Raw genomic sequence first — 21,237 nt, forward strand, 5'->3', positions numbered from 1 at the left:
ATAAAATAATTTCTGCAATTTACCAAAATTTACTTTTGAACAATATAACTGACAAGTCTAAAATATGGAATTTAAGTTTACTTATTAATTCGAAACATATATTATCGATAGGGAAAACAAAAATATAAATTAAGCAACTTTAAAATGTATAGCGTCATTAACTTGTCCATGGCGCCCATGTTTGTTGTTTTGTCAAACTACCCAACTCCTGCTAATATTTTGTTTTATTGGACCGGACCAGCTGGTCATGTTGCCTTGAGAAAACCACCATATCGGCGTTTTAAATTCTTACACACCTGTTGGTGATAACATCATTTGTTATTTTTGATAACACATACTTGTTTACACATGTACGTGTGTTAATAATTTCAAGACATACGACTGGCTGCTCCTAGGTGATGACTAGGTCACTTATGCCATACATCCAATGAAAAACCCCAGCGCGATCGAAATCGATTACAATGTGACGTATAGTTAACCTGTCTGTGACGCGTAAGTTAGTGCAAAGGCTGTAAATAACTTTTGGTAAAAAATATGTTAAAACCTGTTTTTTTGAGAATATATAAGATATAGAATAATACATTCGTGTCCGTTAAATACCATTTATCTTTCGACTCTTAGCTTAAAAACGTATCCAGCGCACTATCGCTCGTTTGATACATTTTAAAACAACTCATTGTAAGATAAATGGTATCTAACGGCCACTCATGTAGTATTCTCTATTTAAGTGGAAAAACAGTTAAATCCGAAATGGCCGCCATTTACTTCCACGAAGTCGAAATCACCGATCATTGTGAAAGGCCCGATGTTGTTGTCTGTTTCACGACAAACAGTGAGTCATTTCATTATAGTCGTTGAGAGGGGCGAGAAGTAGTATCTTTAGCGTTCATCCGACGCCATATAACCGTAAATAAAATGTGTTGAGTGCGTCGTTAAATAAGACATTTCCTTCCTTTAGCGTTCACTTTATGCGCGGTCGGTCTCGGATAGAGGTCCGTTGGCCTTTTACTTGTTTCGGCTAGTGCACCATAACTGGTATATCAAAGGCCATGGTATGTGATATCCTGACTGTGTGAGATGGTGCATATAAAAGATTCTTGGCTATTAATGGACAAATATAGTGGGTTTCCTCTCTAAGACTATATGTGAGAATTACCAAGTGTTTGGCATCCATTAGACGATCATTATTAAATCAATGTGCTCTAGTGGTGTCGTTAAATAAAACAAACTTTAACTGTAACTTTTATAGTCGTTTTGAACAAATTGCCGAATTAGAAGAAAAAAAACCCCAAAAAAAAGAAGAAAAAAAAAGAAAGAAAATAAATCAACATCCCACCCAAGTCCAAAAAGCGGAAACAATGTGAAATAGTATTTTATCCTAATTTTGATAATTATTAGATAAGCTATCTTACTGGAAAATTCCACGAGTTTTAAACCATTTACAACTTCTGTATCGAGATACAGCATATACGAGGGCCAGTCATGCGTGTGAAGTCTTTCACACAGCTGTCCTATTAATAACACGAGTCTTCTTGTTTGTATTTTTATAACCTACTTAAACAATAAATTGGACCAGATTGGAGCAGACAGTCGTCATCAAGTTTCTCAACATGGAAGGTGAATAAGCTACAGAAATTGATAGCCATATGATTGGTATATATGGCGATGGACCTCTAGAATTCATAACCATATGATTGGTGTATATGGTGATGGATCTCTAGACTTGATAACCAAATGATTGGTGTATATGGTGATAGTTCTCTAGAATTGATAACCGTATGATTGGTGTATATGGTGATGGATCTCTAGAATTGATAACCGTATGATTGGTGTATATGGTGATGGATCTCTAGAACTGATAACCGTATGATTGGTGTATATGGTGATGGATCTCTAGAACTGATAACCGTATGATTGGTGTATATGGTGATGGATCTCTAAAATTGATAACCGTATGATTGGTGTATATGGTGATGGATCTCTAAAATTGATAACCATATGATTGGTGTATATGGTGATGGATCTCTAAAGTTGATAACCGTATGATTGGTGTATATGGTGATGGATCTCTAAAATTGATAACCATATGATTGGTGTATATGGTGATGGATCTCTAAAATTGATAACCGTATGATTGGTGTATATGGTATGGATATCTGAAATTGATAACCATATGATTGGTGTATATGGTTTGGATATTTGAAATTGACAACCATATGATTGGTGTATATGGTATGGATATCTGAAATTTATAACCATATGATTGGTGTATATGGTATGTATATTTGAAATTGATAACCATATGATTGGTGTATATGGTATGGATATTTGAAATTGATAACCATATGATTGGTGTATATGGTGATGGATCTCTAAAATTGATAACCATATGATTGGTGTATATGGTATAGATATCTGAAATTTATAACCATATGATTGGTAAATATGGTGATGGATCTTTGTAATTCGTAACCATATGATTGGTATATATGGTGATGGAAAGAAAGAAAGCAAGAAATGTTTTATTTAACGAAGCACTCAACACATTTTATTTACGGTTATATGGCGTCAGACATATGGTTAATGACCACACAGATATTGAGAGGAAACCCGCTGTCGCCACTTCATGAGCTACTCTTTTCGATTAGCAGCAAGGGATCTTTTATATGCACCATCCCACAGACAGGGTGGTACATACCACGGCTTTTGATATACCAGTCGTGGTGCACTGGCTATATGGTGATGGATGTCTGGAATTCATAATTTCATAAGTCACAATTCTGTGGGTTATGTATATACATAAATGTTACCCCTCACTCCACCGCCAATTTAATCCGTTTCAGAACAGGCTTTGCCTAATTGTTGGACACCCACCTCACGTTGTGAGGGGCGTAGGCTGGGAGGGGGCTTAGAGGTGGGGTTATAGTGCGAAAACATTTTTATTTAGTTCTTGTTTTACAATGCAATATTATACTATTCATTTTGGTATCCATGAAAAATGTAGACATTATGGTCCGCTAGGTTCATATTCGACCCCCTCCGCCACACACACGCACCACCACCACCACCACCCAGTCCACATCACGCTACGCCCCAGCTCATCGCAATCTAATATGTGGGGCAAGATGTAGTTCAGTCAATATAGGTAATACTAAATCAAATAACATCCGGCTGGGTCAAAGTTCGAGGTGCACCCAACTTTTGATAGAGCAGTTAATACCATAAGTCCTGTCACTGGTAATAAATATGAGTGTTTGTTGTAAAAAAACCAAATAACTAAAGTTTCATCTGGGCAAAAAAAGTACGAAATTTTATTTCATCTGGTACCACAGTGTTAAGTAACATTGTGCTTGAAACATGTATGGTGTATTGTTAATAAAAGTACTCAAATTTTGTGCGGAACTAGGGTAGTCATAGACGCTACCAGTTATCTCTGAAATGAGCAGCTTTAACCCCATTTTTTTTCTGATTCACTTTAAGGATGAGAGAATGAATGAAGGAAATGTTTTATTTTATTTACGGTTATATGGCGTCAGACATATGGTTAAGGACCACACAGATATTAAGAGAGGAAACCCGCTGTCGCCACTTCATGGGCTACTCTTTTTCCATTAGCAGCAAGAGATCTTTTACATGCACCATCCCATACACAGAATAGTACATACCACGGCCTTTGATGTACCAGTCGTGATGCATTGGCTGGAGCGAGAAAGAGCGCAATGGGCCCACTGACGGAGATCGATCCCAAACCGACCGCACATCAAGCGAGCGCTGTACCACTGGGCTACGCCTCGCCCCTAAGGGTGAGGGGTGGTAGTATTTATATCCGTGGTGTATATGCTGATTGATACGTCGCAGGTAGGAGTTTTAGCCACATATGTTACTATTGTCGTCTATGGGATTTGATTTGGTGGTATACACCCTAGGACGCTCGTTGGAGATTCTTCGGTCGCAGTTTCAAACTTCTTTAATAAACAAATGCTCTGATTTTTGTCCCCGTCCCAACCTGTACCCCACGACTGATATATCAACAGCCGTGGTACGCACTGTCCTGTCTGTGGACAAGTGCTTGTAATGGAAAAAAAAGATGACCGTGTCAGCATTACCAAAACGTTGACATCGAATTGACGTAAAACAAAACAAGTTTAACTTTCTAAAACTTCTATAATTGAACTATTAACAAAATACAACAACTAGTCAGTCACAAAACAATGTTTAATCTGAGTATTTATTTAACATACAGTCAGAAACGGTAACATGAGGTGGGGTGGGGTTGTATTTGTATATACAGTACACGTAAGTCAAGTAAGTTTTAATGCATTTGCCATCCATAGACTAAGGTTTAAAAATACTTAAATGATAGTTGATTGTGATGAACACGAAAAAGGGAAAATAAATGAAACAAATACTTTCCTTTTTTCACCATGAAAAATCTATATTTATTTATTTATTTACTTATTTATTTATTTAATCATTATTATTATTATTATTATTATTATTATTATTATTATTATTATTAAAACAGAAATATTTTCAATAACGTTTACATTTTTTCCCAGCTAAAATAAAACTTTAGAATATGTACATAAAACTGACACGAAATACATAACATATACTGAGCCACAAAGACGAAACTAACTCATGTAATATGCAGCGTATACTGAGCAACGAACAAAGGTCTATCCTATTGTCTTCTAACAGTCCATTCCTCGGTATACGTTGTTTCTTGAGGTATTTTCTATTTATCATCGTCATCTTCTGAAAAAGTAAAAACAGTAAATTGTGTAATATACATTTTACAGCCAGATCCATTTTTGTGGGGGTGGGTAGGAGGGTGCTGGGGTTGGTGGTGGTAAAATTTAGAATACTGAATACAACATGCGGACTAGTGGCACAAGCCTGTGCATTATGTAGCGCTATACCAAATTGTGGAGGAGAGCATCGTAAGTTAGCAAAATGTTCCCGATTCTTTTGTTCTTTGAACAATGAATTATGTTTTCTACAAAATCGATTGGGACACCCTAACGCCCCCCCCCCCCCCCCCCCCCCCCCCCCCCCCCCCCACACACTTGACTTTACGGAACGGTTGTAAAGCTAACGTGTGTGAGCCGTACGATTGAGATTGCAAAACACTACAATCAAACGTAGCACTGGAAATCACATAGATATTAATCTGATATTGTTTACTTTACCTTCGTCGTCAATTCTAGTTCTACGTCTGATAACTTTAGCTGCAGCTCCATGACCGCCGCCTCCGTGACCGCCGCCTCCATGACCGCCGCCTCCGTGTCCTCCCCCCTGACCAGCTGCATGTCCGACGGTTCCATGACCGCCCCCATGACCACCTCCATGACCGCCCCCATGTCCGCCGCCACCGTGACCACCCCCATGACCGCCGCCACCGTGACCACCTCCATGTTTGCCGCCCCCACCGTGACCACCTCCATGACCGCCGCCACCGTGTCCACCCCCATGACCGCCGTGTGCTCTAGATAAGACGGTCGTCACGGTCATGACAAGGAGCTGTGTGAAAAGAAGAAAGGAATGTTTGTTCAACGAAACTGAAGCAGATATTGTAATCATAGGCCGCTAGGTGTCTAAGTTCTAACTTATCAGAAAGAAAGAAGACATCATATCAAAGATACCTAAAAAACAAACAAAAAACAAACAGACAAACAAAAACAAACAGACAAACAAACAAACACACAGTCAAATAAACCAACATACACCAAACAGACAAACAAACAAAATCCCCCAAAACACACAAAATTAATAATAATAAAAAAAAATTACAAAAAAAAAAACAAGCAAACATCAAGCAAACAAACAAACTGACATCAAGCAAAAAGTAAACAAACAAACATACAAACAAACAAACAAAATATTTTGCAATAACAACAACAAAAACAACATCAATAACATTTTGAATCTCAACGATGTTGACCTTTATGGACTGATCCTTTCTTTCGCAAAGATTGTACTAGTCTTATTTATATAAAATATAATAATAATAATAATAATAATAATAATAATTATTATTATTATTATTATTACACACACACACACACACACACACACACACACACACACACACACACACACACACACAGAGAGAGAGAGAGACATACACACACATACATACATACATACATACAGTACATATATATATATATCCCGTTGCTTAGTTATTATGATGCATAAAAAATCATTTTTATTTCTCTTCTAATTCGAATTGTAAATACCATAGTCTTATTACCCCACCAACCCCCATGTCATGGACACATCCACCGAATAATATCGGAGAATGTGCACAAGACAGTCGTGCTTTATGTTTAATGACCACCTTACTAACGGAACTAACTACATGTATAACTGGATTACCTCTGTTAAAAACACACTGAATAACTTAGGAATCGGTGACATCTAAATAACACAATCTTTCATATCACAACAAATTAAACAAAGACAATGCGATCAGTGTTTACAAACATGGCAACATAAAAAATCACAGTCATCGAGAGGCAACACTTACGATTTTACTAAGAACAACTATTTTTCAAAAGCTATATTAAAGGGACATTCCTGAGTTTGCTGCATTGTAAGATGTTACTAATAAAATAGTTCTACGATTAAACTTACATATTAAATATATGTTCTTGTTTAGAATATCAGTGTCTGTATATTCAATGTGTTTCTGGTCATCTTAATATTTGTAAGAAGCCGAAACTGGATTTTAGGAAATAAAATGAAATTTAAACTAGTACAAATATTAGAACGATCAAAAACACGTTTAATACAGAGCCACTAATATATTGTGCAGAAAAATATATGTAATTATAATCGTAAAAAGTCTCTGTTAGTCCATAACGTCTTAAGAAATTAAAGCAAACTCAGGAATATCCCTTTAATAAACTACCAGAAAAAACTGTGGTCAATAGTTTTAAAATTTAGAACGTCTAACCATTACCTATCCGTTAAAACTGGACGTTAGAATAACATACTTAAAGGAGATATAATGTATTGTAATGAATTCGGCTGATGCTCTTTATATAATTACGTTCATTTGTTTAGTTAATAGTACTTATATTGTTCGTTGGTTTTCGGTATATTGCTTTGTGGTCGATGTTATCCCCAAGTCAGAATAAAACCGATTTCAACCATTCTACAGTAATCGTTGCGATTATTTAAGTACCTACAAGTGATATTAGGACCCAAAGGAACGCCTACACAACAGTATACATTATGTAACGTAACGGACATTGGCAACGAGTTCCATTATCTTTACTTTTGCCATTTTTTTCATAATTCAAGGCTCCGGTTTCTACACCCATATTATTATACGCGACCAAGTACTTATACATTTAGAGAACTAATGGAGAATAAACGAATAAACGAATCAGTACCCTAAAGAAATTAGCATGTTTCATAAATATAATAATTAATTAATTTAAACGCCCTTGACTACAAACACCATCAAAACAAACATATTTAATAAACTATTACCATTATGTACTGTACCATAGCACCATACCACCCTCCGCCTGATACCGGCCCCGGTCGGACTGTTGGTACTCCCTTGCACCAGCCAGTGCAGGCGGAGCCCACCTTCAACCCACCCCACCCCTTTCCTGTCCTGGACGGAGGAGCCGGCTGTTCTGAATGTGCACGTTAAATACTCTGACCTGACCTGACCTTGTGCAACGACCCGAGTGTAAATAAAGTCTTGACTTGTCTTGACATGATCAACTCCTAACACCATAATGAATTGAAAGGTTGGCTACAGTCACTATTTGCTGTTAGTTATTTTCATCAGTATTCTTATAAAATTGTTTTAAAAATAACAATGAAGAAGAAGAAGAAGAAGATGAAGAAGAAGAAGAAAAAAAAAAGAAGAAACCAAATAAAACAACAACAAAACAAGCTTTTCAGTAAAACATAATATATGTTATACACGATATATACACACACTTGAATTGAATTAATGACCGTATGGTTTCAAGGGTCGGCCAAATAAAAACAAAACAAAACAAAAAACCTTCCCAAAACAATTATTTTATACAAAGATAAAACAAGAAAGAAATAAAGAAAAAGAAAAAAAACAACAACAACAAAAGAAATAAACAAAAACAACCCTTAAACTTACCACTAGCACCAGACACTCCATAGCGTAAACTTTCATGTTGTTGGAACTCTCACGTGTTAGGGATGGACTGGACGAACACTGGCGGCACCGCTTCAGATCAGCTGGACATGGACAGGTATGCTCCTCAATATATAGTTCACCTAACTAGAATTTGACCCACTAAATACATTTGTAACCAGATCTCTTTTGACACGTAACAAGACATATGCGCAGTGTACATAATTAATTTCCAGTAGAGAACCAGTTTAGTCTAGGGTTTTTTTCTCGACTTTTGTGACGTGGCAATTGCGCAAGTCAGCTCGCCTATTCATGAAATATGGAGGGCGGATGCAGACCTACTATCCTTGAATGAGAAATTACCGTGTACGATATTGCCTTTGTCTGTCTATGATAAATAAAAATAACCTTTTTTCACTCATTCATCGTGGCAATCGCCAAAACAAAGAAAGACAAATGAAACGTCCAAGGGAAGATCCAATGATGTCCACATGTGATATATTTGTCGATCATTATCTGCTCAAACACATATTTAGAGTGTACGTTTTAAACTGAAGTATTATACCAGTTTATTATATAACATTTAGTGAAATATCTGAAAATATCAGTGAAATAAAAGTGTTATCAGTAACGATAACACATTTTAGAGTGAAAATTTCACTATTTCACTCTAAAATGTATTATTGTCACTGTAGAAAGTGTTATATTCACTGTAAGAAAGCCGGAACTATTTTGCAGCTGGCATTTTAAAACTAAAGGTAAATTGCCTTAAGTTATATAATAAGTAGAAAAATTTCATGGTTTTTTGTCCAATATGATTTATATCTCGTCGAGTGAAGTTTGCAATCATATCACACTCGTCGCGCAAGCGCGACTCGTGAGATATGATTGCAAACTTCACTCGATGAGATATAAATCATATCTGACAAAAAACATGAAATATCCTCCATGTATTATTGCAAATTTGGTCAATAAAAACAAAGTAGTAAATAATGAAACGAAAATAGCATGGAATCATTGTAAACTAGACGTCATGTTATCAAGCAAAAAATATATAATACATTAGAATAACCTATAATGTCAAAGGAGAAAGAAAGAAAGAAAGAAATGTTTTATTTAACGACGCACTCAACACATTTTATTTACGGTTATATGGCGTCAGACATATGGTTAAGAACAACACATATTTTGAGAGGAAACCCGCTGTCGCCACTACATGGGCTGCTCTTTCCGATTAGCAGCAAGGGATCTTTTATTTGCGCTTCCCACAGGCAGGATAGCACAAACCATGACCTTTGTTGAACCAGTTATGGATCACTGGACGGTGCAAGTGGTTTACACCTACCCATTGAGCCTTGCGGAGCACTCACTCAGGGTTTGGAGTCGGTATCTGGATTAAAAATCCCATGCTTCGACTGGGATCCGAACCCAGTACCTACCAACCTGTAGACTGATGGCCTAACCACGACGCCACCGAGGCCGGTGTCAAAGGAGAAAGTCAGTGTTATAAAGGTCGTGTATATCAAGGTCACAGCAACACAATACAATGAAACTTACACTTATGGTAGTACATTAAGGTTTGTTGGTAAAACACGCTTGCTTTGGTATAAATATTTCACAATTGCATTACTACAGTTTATAAACTTTAAAATGTAATTTTCTTAATACACATGTACGTTTCGTAGTATCATATCACCACTCGTGTACAGCGGTGACTGTTAAACATGAATTATATTGTCTTAGGTTTGTTTCAGAGTTGATCACACTGGAGTCAGGAACGGATCCAAGATTTCGTTGCAAGTATTGGGTCCAAAACTACTTATTCATATGAAGAAATTGAAAAACAAATGTTTTCACTTTCCGATAAGCACTTTTCAACCGCGAACCCCACTTAAATTCGCGCACTGGCTTAGCGGAAGGCTTCAAGGTTAATAATAATTATTGTTATTTTATACCTGCAATTTTGTTTCTCTGTACATATATTAAATGGTTTTATGGTGTGGGTAATGTATATACATAAACATTGCCTCAGCCCCAAACGTTCAATGTGATCAGTTCTATGACAACCTTGACGTAACTCTTTGACAGGGTCCGCTGAAGCTAAAACAATTTTGACCGTGCAATACTATTCCTACAGGTGTCCAGAGAAAATGTTGACAAAAGGGCTCACTAGGTCATATTTGGACATATCGCGCGCGCGCGCATAGACACACACACACACACACACACACACACACACACACACACACACACACACAACACACACACATACACAGGATCGAATTTCCTCAGTTGACCCATTCTCTAACTACCCCCCTCATCACAATCAGGGTCCCATGACTGTTATACCACAAGCAGTGGTAAGTGCTGTCCTGCATATAACAAGATCCCTTGATGTCGCTGGTTTCCTCTGAAGACTATGAGTATAACACCCATCAGCCGATGATCAACAAATCAATGTGCTCTAGTTGTGTCGTTAAACGAAGCAATACTTCTGTTATTTGTATATTAAAAAAATACAACGATTCGTCAGTCAAAAAACACTGTTTAATCTGAGTATTTATTTTACATACAATCAGAAACGGTAACAAGGGGGAGGGTTTAATTTGTGCATACCGTACACGAAATAATCCTGATATAAGTCATAGACCAATGTTTAAGAAATACTTAAATAATAGTTTATTATAGGCTATTTTATATAATTATGGGTCTCGATGTTGTACCATATAATTTTTTTTTTAATATAATTATGGCTCTCGATGTTGTACCCATATAATATTTTTTTAATATAATTATGGGTCTCGATGTTGTACCCATATAATATTTTTTTATATATAATTATGGGTCTCGATGTTGTACCCATATAATATTTTTTTACCAAAACAAACTTGTGTAATTTAATCATTAATTATTCCTAAGCCCAGTGTTGTACAAATAGAGTTTTTTGTTTTTACGAATTAACTAAATATTGAGATATTTGGTTTTAAAGTTTGTGTTCAGATCGGATCAAAACGACTATCATTATACTAAATGCCCCTTATGATGAACATGTAAAAGGAAAAGGAAAACCAAATGCAGCAATAGAAAACAAATTTTTTATTTTCATTTTCCCCCGAGAAAAATCACAATCATTTATTGTCATTTTTTCTTTAAAATATGAGTATTTTCAATAATACTGGTGAAAAAAAAAGAGTATAAAGTAAATCGTCATAGAAATAAACTTGTTTCAATTTTATCAAATATTGTTATGATTTTTTTTTTTTACAGCTAAAATAAAACTTTCAAATATGTACATATTATTCATAATAGCTAAACTAACACTAAATATGTAACACACACAATGAAGAAACTAACACATGGAATATGTATAAAATTATCTTAAATTATATCTTAAAATCGAAACGTTTCTTTAAAAAACTTAAGCCTCTTCAGGGGAATAAAATATCAAAGTGCAATAAGGCTAAAAAACAGACTAACACCAGATGAACAGATTAAAAACAAGACAAGCTAAGGAATATGTGGCATACACTGAACCACGAACAAAAGTCTATCCCATTTTCTTCTAAGTGTCCATTCTGCGATATGCATTCTTTTATGAGTTTTCTTCTAACAATCGTCATCTTCTGAAAAAGTAAAAAAGAGAAAATTGTGTGATATAAATTTTATTACATACCTATTCAATCTTACTATAGTGATAAAGACATTTTCAAACCGTGTAATCAAGTTATTTTGTATTACACATATGTGCAATCTGGACCTGAACTTTTAAATGGGGAATTCCATTTTTATTTTTACTGCAGTTAGCGCCTTTTATTTACTGACATCATATATGATTTACAAATTACATCACATCGTATTTGAAACATTACACAAGGCTGCCGCAGAGTATGATACTTAACGTTAAGCAAATCCATGAATGGAGGTTTGATCATAGATTTAACAAAAGTGTTTTTATGACATTAAATTAAAAACCGTTTTTGTAAAACATAAAAGGTATGTAATAAATACAGAACTTCACATACGTTGTTTTCGCTTCCTGTTTATTGCACTCGTTTATTTTGCGAAAGAACACACATATATATTCTTGCGCAAAATAAACTCGTACAGCTTGTTCTGAATGTGCACGTAAAACCCTATGACATGACATGACATAAACTCGTGCAATAAATAGGAAGCGAAAACAACGTATGTGAAGTTCTATACATTTACAGCCTGCCAGACTAATTGTTTTGCGGTTGTTGTTTTAAAATTTAGAATACCGAATACCACGTGGATTAATATCACAAACATGTGCATTAGGTAGCGTTATACTAAATAACATTCGTCTAAGTCAACGTTCGATTATTTTAAAGGGACATTCCTGAGTTTGCAGCATTGTAAGATATTTCCGACTAATAAAATAGTTCTACGATTAAACTTGTATGTTAAATATATTTTCTTGTTTAGAATATCAGTGTCTGTATGTTCAATGTTTTTCTTGTCGTCTTAATATTTGTAAGAAGCCCGAACTGGATTTTGTCTTCAAATAATTTCGTAAACGAAAAAAAATATATTAAAGGAAATAAAATGAAATTTAATCTAGTACAAATATTCGAACGATCGCAGACACGTTTAATATACAGCCACTAATATTTTATGCAAAAAACTATATTTGATATGTAATTGCAATCGTTAAAACGTCTCAGTTAGTCGATATCATCTTAAAAATTGTAGCAAACTCAGGAACTAAGGTATTATTTATCATGCATATTGGTATAGAAAATTTTAATCGCTAGTGTGGCATTTGAAACTATGGGCGTCACCTGGAATTTCCAAGACGAAAAATTGCAAAAAAGAAAACATTGCTAAAAGGGAGGGGGTTCATTCGCACACCCCGATCACCCCGGTGCGGAACGGTTGTAAAGCCAACGGTCTCAGATGTATAACTGAGATTACAAGTCACTGAAATCAAATTTCAACAGATAACAAACAGATAAACATCTAATGTTGTCCACTTTACCTTCGTCTTTAAATTTAAGCCTGATAATGCGAAAACCAGCTTTACGACCGCCTCCATGACCACCACCTCCGTGTCCAACAGTTCCATGTCCGCCCCCATGACCACCGACGCCGTGTCCACCACCTCCGTGACCGCCAGGTTTATGTCCTCCGGGTTTATGTCCTCCGCCATGACCACCCCCATGACTACCACCTCCATGGCCGCCTGCGTGTCCTCCAGCTCCACCTCCATGACCGCCGCCTCCGTGACCACCTCCATGATCGCCGCCCCCAGTACCACCTCCATGACCGCCGCCTCCGTGACCACCTCCATGATCGCCGCCCCCAGTACCACCTCCATGTTTGCCGCCTCCGTGACCACCTCCATGAACGCCGCCTCCGTGACCACCTCCATGATCGCCGCCCCCATGACCACCCCCATGTTTGTCGCCTCCGTGACCACCTCCATGATCGCCGCCCCCATGACCACCCCCATGTTTGTCGCCTCCGTGACCACCTCCATGATCGCCGCCGACCACCCCCATGTTTGTCGCCCATGACCACCTCCATGATCGCCGCCCCCATGACCACCCCCATGTTTGTCGCCTCCGTGACCACCTCCATGCCCCCATCGCCGCCCCCATGACCACCCCCATGTTTGTCGCCTCCGTGACCACCTCCATGTTTGCCGCCCCCATGACCAACTCCATGTTTGTCGCCTCCGTGACCACCTCCATGATCGCCGCCCCCATGACCACCCCCATGTTTGTCGCCTCCGTGACCACCTCCATGATCGCCGCCCCCATGACCACCCCCATGTTTGTCGCCTCCGTGACCACCTCCATGATCGCCGTCCCCATGACCACCTCCATGTTTGTCGGCTCCATGACCACCTCCATGTTTGCCGCCCCCATGACCATCTCCATGACCGCCGCTTCCGTGACTACTTCCATGTTTGCCGCCACCATGCCCGCCCCCATGACCCCCTACATGTCCGCCGCCACCGTGTCCACCCCCATGACCGCCGTGTGCTGTAGATACGACGGTCGTCACGGTCATGACAAGGAGCTGTGTGAAAAGAAGAAAGGAATGTTTGTTCAACAAGACTGAAGCTCATAGGTGTCTATAGTCCTTCCCACAAGGTACGCCTATTTTCATACTATGGAATTTACTACAAGTTATTTATTTCTGAGCCGATTGGTTTTTAAATTGTATTAAAAACTAGTGGGGTTTATTTTTGTTATACCCAAAACATTTTTACTTTTCTTCTTATGTCAAACCAAATTTAAATTATTTACATATAACATTTTTTGTAGGAGTATGAGACGGACTGTAATTGATCAGAACGAAAGAAGACTCATCACACCAAACCCACTGTACCTCAACAAACAAACAAACAAAGAGAGCTCCGTGTCACTGACATCCATATCCCGTTATATATGTCAATATGTTATGACTGATGGTAACAAATTGTCATATGATCATATCCATAATTCTGATCCTATACCTAATATACATTGTGAGTATATTGATACATCATATAGCGTTCACATTTCATTGTGATACCACACACGATGATAAATGAAACCCATAGTGACATCAAAACGTTTCCAGAAATAAAACTTAGGTTACGAACGTAAATAAATTCATGTGGATTACGACACAAATGTAAAATCCAAGAAATAAGTGAATATATTACGATATTATCGAAATCCCAGATTATGCATTGTAATAACCGTCAAACCAGAACCAAGTGTCGATCTGGAGGTATTGCTATTCTTATTAAACAAGACATATCAAATATAAATATGTCCTTTTTGGATATACTGAATCAGAGTACATACTTTGGTGTAATACACATCAATGATTTACAAATGAAGATTTACATATTGGTGCGGTATATATTCCGCCAGAGAATTCCAAGTATTGTAACGCTGATACATTTTATACTGTAAATATAAAAATTACAAAGACATGTAAATAAAACGGATTATATACTTTTAAACATTTAGGTAAATGTGCTTAAATAAAAGAAAATCAGACACTGCGTGTCTGAGCACATTGGGCACTGCATGTTGGCAGCGGTACAATGTCGACTCATGCTTTTGATGAGACGGTGGATCTCTAAAATAGTGATAGAGATCCAGTCATGAATTAAAACATGTTTAACACGGTGGATGTTATGAATATGCACGTGGTTCTTTCCGCATCCTACGACCCAACAAATTCCATATGTCACAATAGAAAACAAATCAGGCGATCTTGCAAGCAAGTTTAGTGTCTCAATAATGTTCCTCTGAAGAAATCCAGTCGTTAGTATGGCTGAATACTGGCGTAGATGGGCCTATTGAAACACAATGTCTGGATAAACGGAATGACAACTGATGTGATGATTTCATCACTGTAATGCTGAGCATTCAGGTTCCCATGAATGATGAAAATGAGGTTGTTTTGTTTTGAATTCCTGCCCACACTAGGACGCTCCCACCACCCCATCGGTCACGTACATTGCATGAGGAGACCTTTTACCACTGTCAGTACCGGCCTCGGTGGCGTCGTGGCAGGCCATCGGTCTACGGGCTGATATGCTGGGTTCGGATCCCAGTCGAGGCATGGGATTTTTAATCCAGATACCGACTCCAAACCCTGAGTGAGTGCTCCGCAAGGCTCAATGGGTAGGTGTAAACCACTTGCACCGACCAGTGATCCATAACTGGTTCAACAAAGGCCATGGTTTGTGCTATCCTGCCTGTGGGAAGCGCAAATAAAAGATCCCTTGCTGCTAATCGGAAGAGTAGCCCATGTAGTGGCGACAGCGGGTTTCCTCTCAAAATCTGTGTGGTCCTTAACCATATGTCTGACGCCATATAACCGTAAATAAAATGTGTTGAGTGCGTCGTTAAATAAAGCATTTTTTTCTTTCGTTTTTTTTACCACTGTCAATGCCCAATGTGTTAAGAAAATTTACTGAAAAGTTTCAGATGTTTGTGTACAGACCCCCAGACACCATTTAACGATCCGACAGTCACACATTTCATTTTGTAATGAAAACCTCTTGTTAGTTATACTGACACAAACGATGCCTTAATTAAATTCAGTGTTCGATTTTATCTTGTAAGTCACGAGTTTTCTTTTATTTAAGCACATTTACCAAATTGCTAAACGTTTTTGGCTAAGTATACATGTGTTACTACTTGATGATATAAACAGCAGGACTAACTCTTTACTTGATTATATTTTAGATGCAATATTGCTGATGTGCTTGATTTAGACGAAAGCGTGGGTGGATATTTGAATAGTGTATCGTGTTTGGCTAATATGAATATACCTTTAACTAGAGTTAGACCAGACACAATGTCAAATCATATTGGCAACCTGTTACTAGATATGTGTAAATATACTAATTTATTTATTGTAAATGGTCTATTTGTCAATCAAACGTTATGTCAAATACGTAAATATATAGAAACAAATGTACAAACAAAAAATATATAATACATATATATATATATATATATATATATATCGAATTATACATTTTAAAAATTAATTTGAATGCAGTAATCATTTGCTTATTAATTTATTTCCATCAGTGTATATATATATATATATATATATATATATATATATATATATATATATATATGCTATTACCAGAGTGTTTTTCAGTATCGTCAATATCATATATTAGGAATACATTATTTTTGTCCCTAATATATGATATTGACGATACCGAAATACACGAGGGTAATAATCTCTTTATCATATAAGCTCAAGCTTAATACAACGTGTTTTTGTAAACTGTACACGCAACTTTAATTCCAGTCCGCCATTACTAGATATTCAATTGACATAAGAATATGTGGCGCGGTATATTTTTGAATGGAAATGACGTCAAACTCGAATGACGTCATTTTGGATGTCCTTACATCAAAATAAAGTTATGCCTAACGTTTTTTGCTTTCTGAACGCTGGACAGCTTTCAGTGTTAAATTGCGATTGAAATGTTTTTATTTGATGACTATGAATGCATACGTCAATCATGGAGTGTCACCCAAGTACGTTTGCTTAAATGTCAATAAACCTAGTGCCGAGACCTCGACTAATTTACATCTAATTTGCAAAGTTATCAAATTCTTAAAGTATGTGATCTGAAAAATATCACATACTTTGATTGCACTGAAAATGTAAGATATTATACGATATATATATATATATATATATATATATATATATATATATATATATATATATATATATATATATATAAACACACCAGTATAACTCGAATTTGAAGGGGACAACGAAAACATTCGAGTTTCAGGGAGTTCGAATTTTCAAGAAAGTAAGCAACAACAACAAAAATAGAGAAAAACAGAAGAAAAAAAAGAAGACGAATTTAAAATAATAGATATTTTGTATTTATTCTGAAATATAAACAACAATCCGAACAAGGCCGGAAGTATATGATATAATGAAAGCTGGCGGAACATAACTAACAAATTAAAACACTGAACGACTAGCACTAACTAAACTTTATATATTTTCAATTATAAAAAAAATCACAATATTAACTTTCAAAACAGTTTGACACGAACCACTCGTTTGAGAGCAAAAACAAACAGCGTTAACGACAAAAATGCACAGATTTGCTCTGTAAATGCATAACAATGTATTATTATAATTAAGCAGCCAAGTGTTTATTGTTTTATACAGTAACCAGTAACAATAAGGACTTGAATACTATGGACAAATATTTAGTACAAGCGAATAAAATTAGAGATTGGTTAATGCAGGATGATAGTTAATGTTATAAATGTAACGTATCACTTTATTTGTTCAATATTATATATAAACCAAGCCCACCATTGTTTTGCACGTGTGCATTTTGTATGACTGTGATGTATGATTCAACTGATGAGTTGTAAAACTTGATGCAAACAAAGAACTTGAACTTGAGTCTGTAATTACGTGTTATGTAACGAGTCCCCAATCAGCTACAGACACTGACAGCCAAACTCATAGGATGATTTCGTTCCGCCGAGTCGGCCGTCTATTTTGTGGTAATTAACACCCGAATCCTCGACAGCAAATACCACCCGAGACACCGGCTTTTCGACTGGATGATACTGTTACTGTTACTTTATTTACGTGCCAATATCCAAAAGAGGTTCAGGCACATTCTTCTTTAAAATACGACCGACAACAACAGCTTGATCAATACACATAGTTCGAGTTTTGGAAGTATAGTATATATTAACTCTCTGTGGTGAGACAAAACAATTAGTTTAAGAGATAAAGGTTTTCGAGTTTTCGAAGTTTGAGTTTTCGAAGTGTGTTATTACTAGTTTACACACACACACACACACACACACACACACACACACACACACACACACACACACACACACACACACACACACAGACAGACAGACATACATACATACATACATACATGCGTGCATATATACATACATACATACATGCAAATTTGCATACCATTATTAACCGGGTTAATACACTAACATTATGACATGAGTTTATGACATGGATATCATGGGCAAGTTATAGTTATTTATTTATCCTATAACTTACCCATGATATCCATGTCATAAACCCATGTGATAATGTTAGTGTATTATGTCATTTTAGAAGTGTTATAGGATAAATAAATCATATACATACATACATACATACATACATCCATACATCCATGTATCCATGCATACATACATACATACATGCATGCATGCATACATACATACATACATACAGACATACACACATACATACATACATGTATATTAAAAATTATAAAGAGGTAGGGAGAAGAAGAAGAAAGCGTTAAAAAAGCACCCCAAGTTTATCAGCACACCATGATCTATGTTATACTGTACACTATATGTAAACACACAGGAATTCAATTAATAGCCATATGATTTCACGATTCGGCGAACAACAACAACAACCAAAAGCATCCCCAAAACAAACATCTAATTTTTTTTTTTTACCAAATTTGAAAAAAGAAAACAGAAAACAAAAGAACGCTTAAACTTACCACCAACACCAAACACTCCATAGCGTAAATCTTCATGTTTTCAACTTTCTGTTGCTAGGAATGGACTGGACGAACACTAGTGGCACCAGTTCCAATCAGTTGACTATGGACCGGTATCCTTCTCAATATATAGTTCACCTAACTAGAGTTTGACCGTCGAAATATATTTGTTAGCAGATCTGTTTTGACATGTAACAAGACACATGTGCAGCATACATACTTAATATTAAGAAGAAAACCGGTTTAGACCAGTACTTAATGAATAAGAATATTTTTTTATAAAGATTTGTGACGTTGACAATTACGCAAGTCTTTCCACCTAATTATGAAATATGGTGTGCGGATGTAGACCCACTGTCCTTGAACGAGAGAGAAAAAAAAAAAAAAAAAAAATGCCGTTTACGATATTACCTGTGACAAAAACACTGTTTGCTGTGTTTACTGATCCATTTGAATGATACACAAAAATAATCTTTTTTCCAAGGCGTATGTCGTGACAATAGCTACCATAATGGAAAATAAAATAATTTTATACTTTGGTATGGTGCGTCTTCTTATTTCCTCTTTCTCTGTCTTCAGCTCTGCTCTCGCTGTCTGTCTGTCTGCCTAACTGCCTGCTTGTCTGGTAATCTGCTTAACTGCATGTCTATCTGTATGTCTGTGTATCTGTCTGTACATCTGTTTGTTTGTCTATCTGTGTGCCTACCTGCTTTCTGTTCGTCTGCCTGCCTGCCTATCTCTCTCGCTATCTATCTATCTATTTATCTCTCTATATATATCTGCATATCTGCATATATATTTGCCTATATCTCTATCTATCTATCTGTCTGTCTGTCTGTCTGTCTGTCTCTCTCTCTCTCTCTCTCTCTCTCTCTCTCTCTCTCTCTCTCTCTCTCTCTCTCTCTCTCTCTCTCTCTCTCTCTCTGCCTGCCTGCCTGCCTGCCTGCCTGCCTGCCTGCCTACATATCTATCTATCTATCTACCTATCTATCTATCTATCTATCTATCTGAATGTCTGTATGTCTGCATGTACATCTATCTATATATCTCTCTATATCTCTATATCTATCTATATATATCTGCCTATCTGTCTGTATATCTGTCTGTCTACCTACCTACCTACCTATCTACCTACCTACCTACCTATCTATCTATCTATCTATCTATCTATCTATCTATCTATCTATCTGACTGTCTGTATGTCTGCCTACATCTATCTACCTATCTATCTATCTATCTATCTATCTATCTATCTATCTGAATGTCTGTATGTCTGCATGTATCTATCTATCTATCTATCTCTCTATCTATCTATCTATATATCTATCTATCTGTATGTCAGTCGGTCTGTCTGTATGTCTGTTTGCCTGAATGCCTGCAAATGTGTCTGCATATCGGTCTGTAGGTATATCTTTTTACTACCCTGATACTCTCTCCCAACTCTCTGTTTTTCTGTCTATCTATCTATCTATCTATCTATCTATATATCTATCTATCTGTTTGTATGTATGTATGTCTGTTTGTCTATGTGTCTGCATATCCTACCTGCCCGATACTTTTTTTTATCCGTCTGTCTCTTCTATCTGTATGTATGTCTGTTTGTCTATGTGTCTGCCTACCTGCCCGTTTTTTTTTATCCGTCTGCCTGCCTATCTGTATATATGTCTGTCTGTCTGTCTGACTGTCTCTCTCTCACACACACACACACACACACACACACACACACACACACACACACACACACACACATATATATTGACCTGTTGGTCTGTCGTTTTTACCCCCTTGACTCTCTCTTTCCCACTGTCTGTCTTTCTGTCTCTTCTGAGTTCGTCTGACGACGCCTGATGTGCAATTGTCGCAGGATCAAACACCTTAATGGACTCAGATTTTGCCCCATCCCAAACAACGCCCTACGACTAGTACTTCAAAGGACGTGGTACTAGCATGTACAGTACTATAAAAGACACCTTGCTGCTTCTATGAGATTAGAGGTGCGCATTTACACAAACAATGTCCGATGTTGAATCTCTGTACATTAATCACTACACAACTTCATAAC

At 36.8% G+C, this 21,237-nt stretch overlaps 2 protein-coding genes across 2 annotated transcripts; both read right to left on the reverse strand.

Moving 5' to 3' along the window:
- Positions 1–4,201: 4,201 nt before the first annotated feature.
- Positions 4,202–8,298, reverse strand: LOC121389476 (holotricin-3-like). Its single transcript, XM_041521123.1, has 3 exons — positions 8,144–8,298; positions 5,193–5,523; positions 4,202–4,758 (listed from the first exon to the last, which is right to left on the reverse strand). The coding sequence occupies exons 1-3, from the start codon at positions 8,177–8,179 to the stop codon at positions 4,739–4,741; spliced, it is 387 nt and encodes a 128-aa protein (XP_041377057.1). The 5' UTR covers positions 8,180–8,298; the 3' UTR covers positions 4,202–4,738.
- A 2,921-nt stretch (positions 8,299–11,219) lies between these two features.
- LOC121388574 lies at positions 11,220–19,333 on the reverse strand. The gene is made up of 4 exons (XM_041519964.1): positions 19,176–19,333; positions 13,795–14,185; positions 13,140–13,634; positions 11,220–11,763 (listed from the first exon to the last, which is right to left on the reverse strand). Exons 2-4 carry the CDS (start codon positions 14,095–14,097, stop codon positions 11,632–11,634), a joined length of 930 nt encoding a protein of 309 aa, XP_041375898.1. The 5' UTR covers positions 14,098–14,185; positions 19,176–19,333; the 3' UTR covers positions 11,220–11,631.
- Between the last annotated feature and the right edge of the window lie 1,904 nt (positions 19,334–21,237).

The sequence above is a fragment of the Gigantopelta aegis genome, chromosome 14 (assembly GCF_016097555.1).
Source record: "Gigantopelta aegis isolate Gae_Host chromosome 14, Gae_host_genome, whole genome shotgun sequence".
Classification (NCBI taxonomy): Eukaryota; Metazoa; Mollusca; class Gastropoda; order Neomphalida; family Peltospiridae; genus Gigantopelta; species Gigantopelta aegis.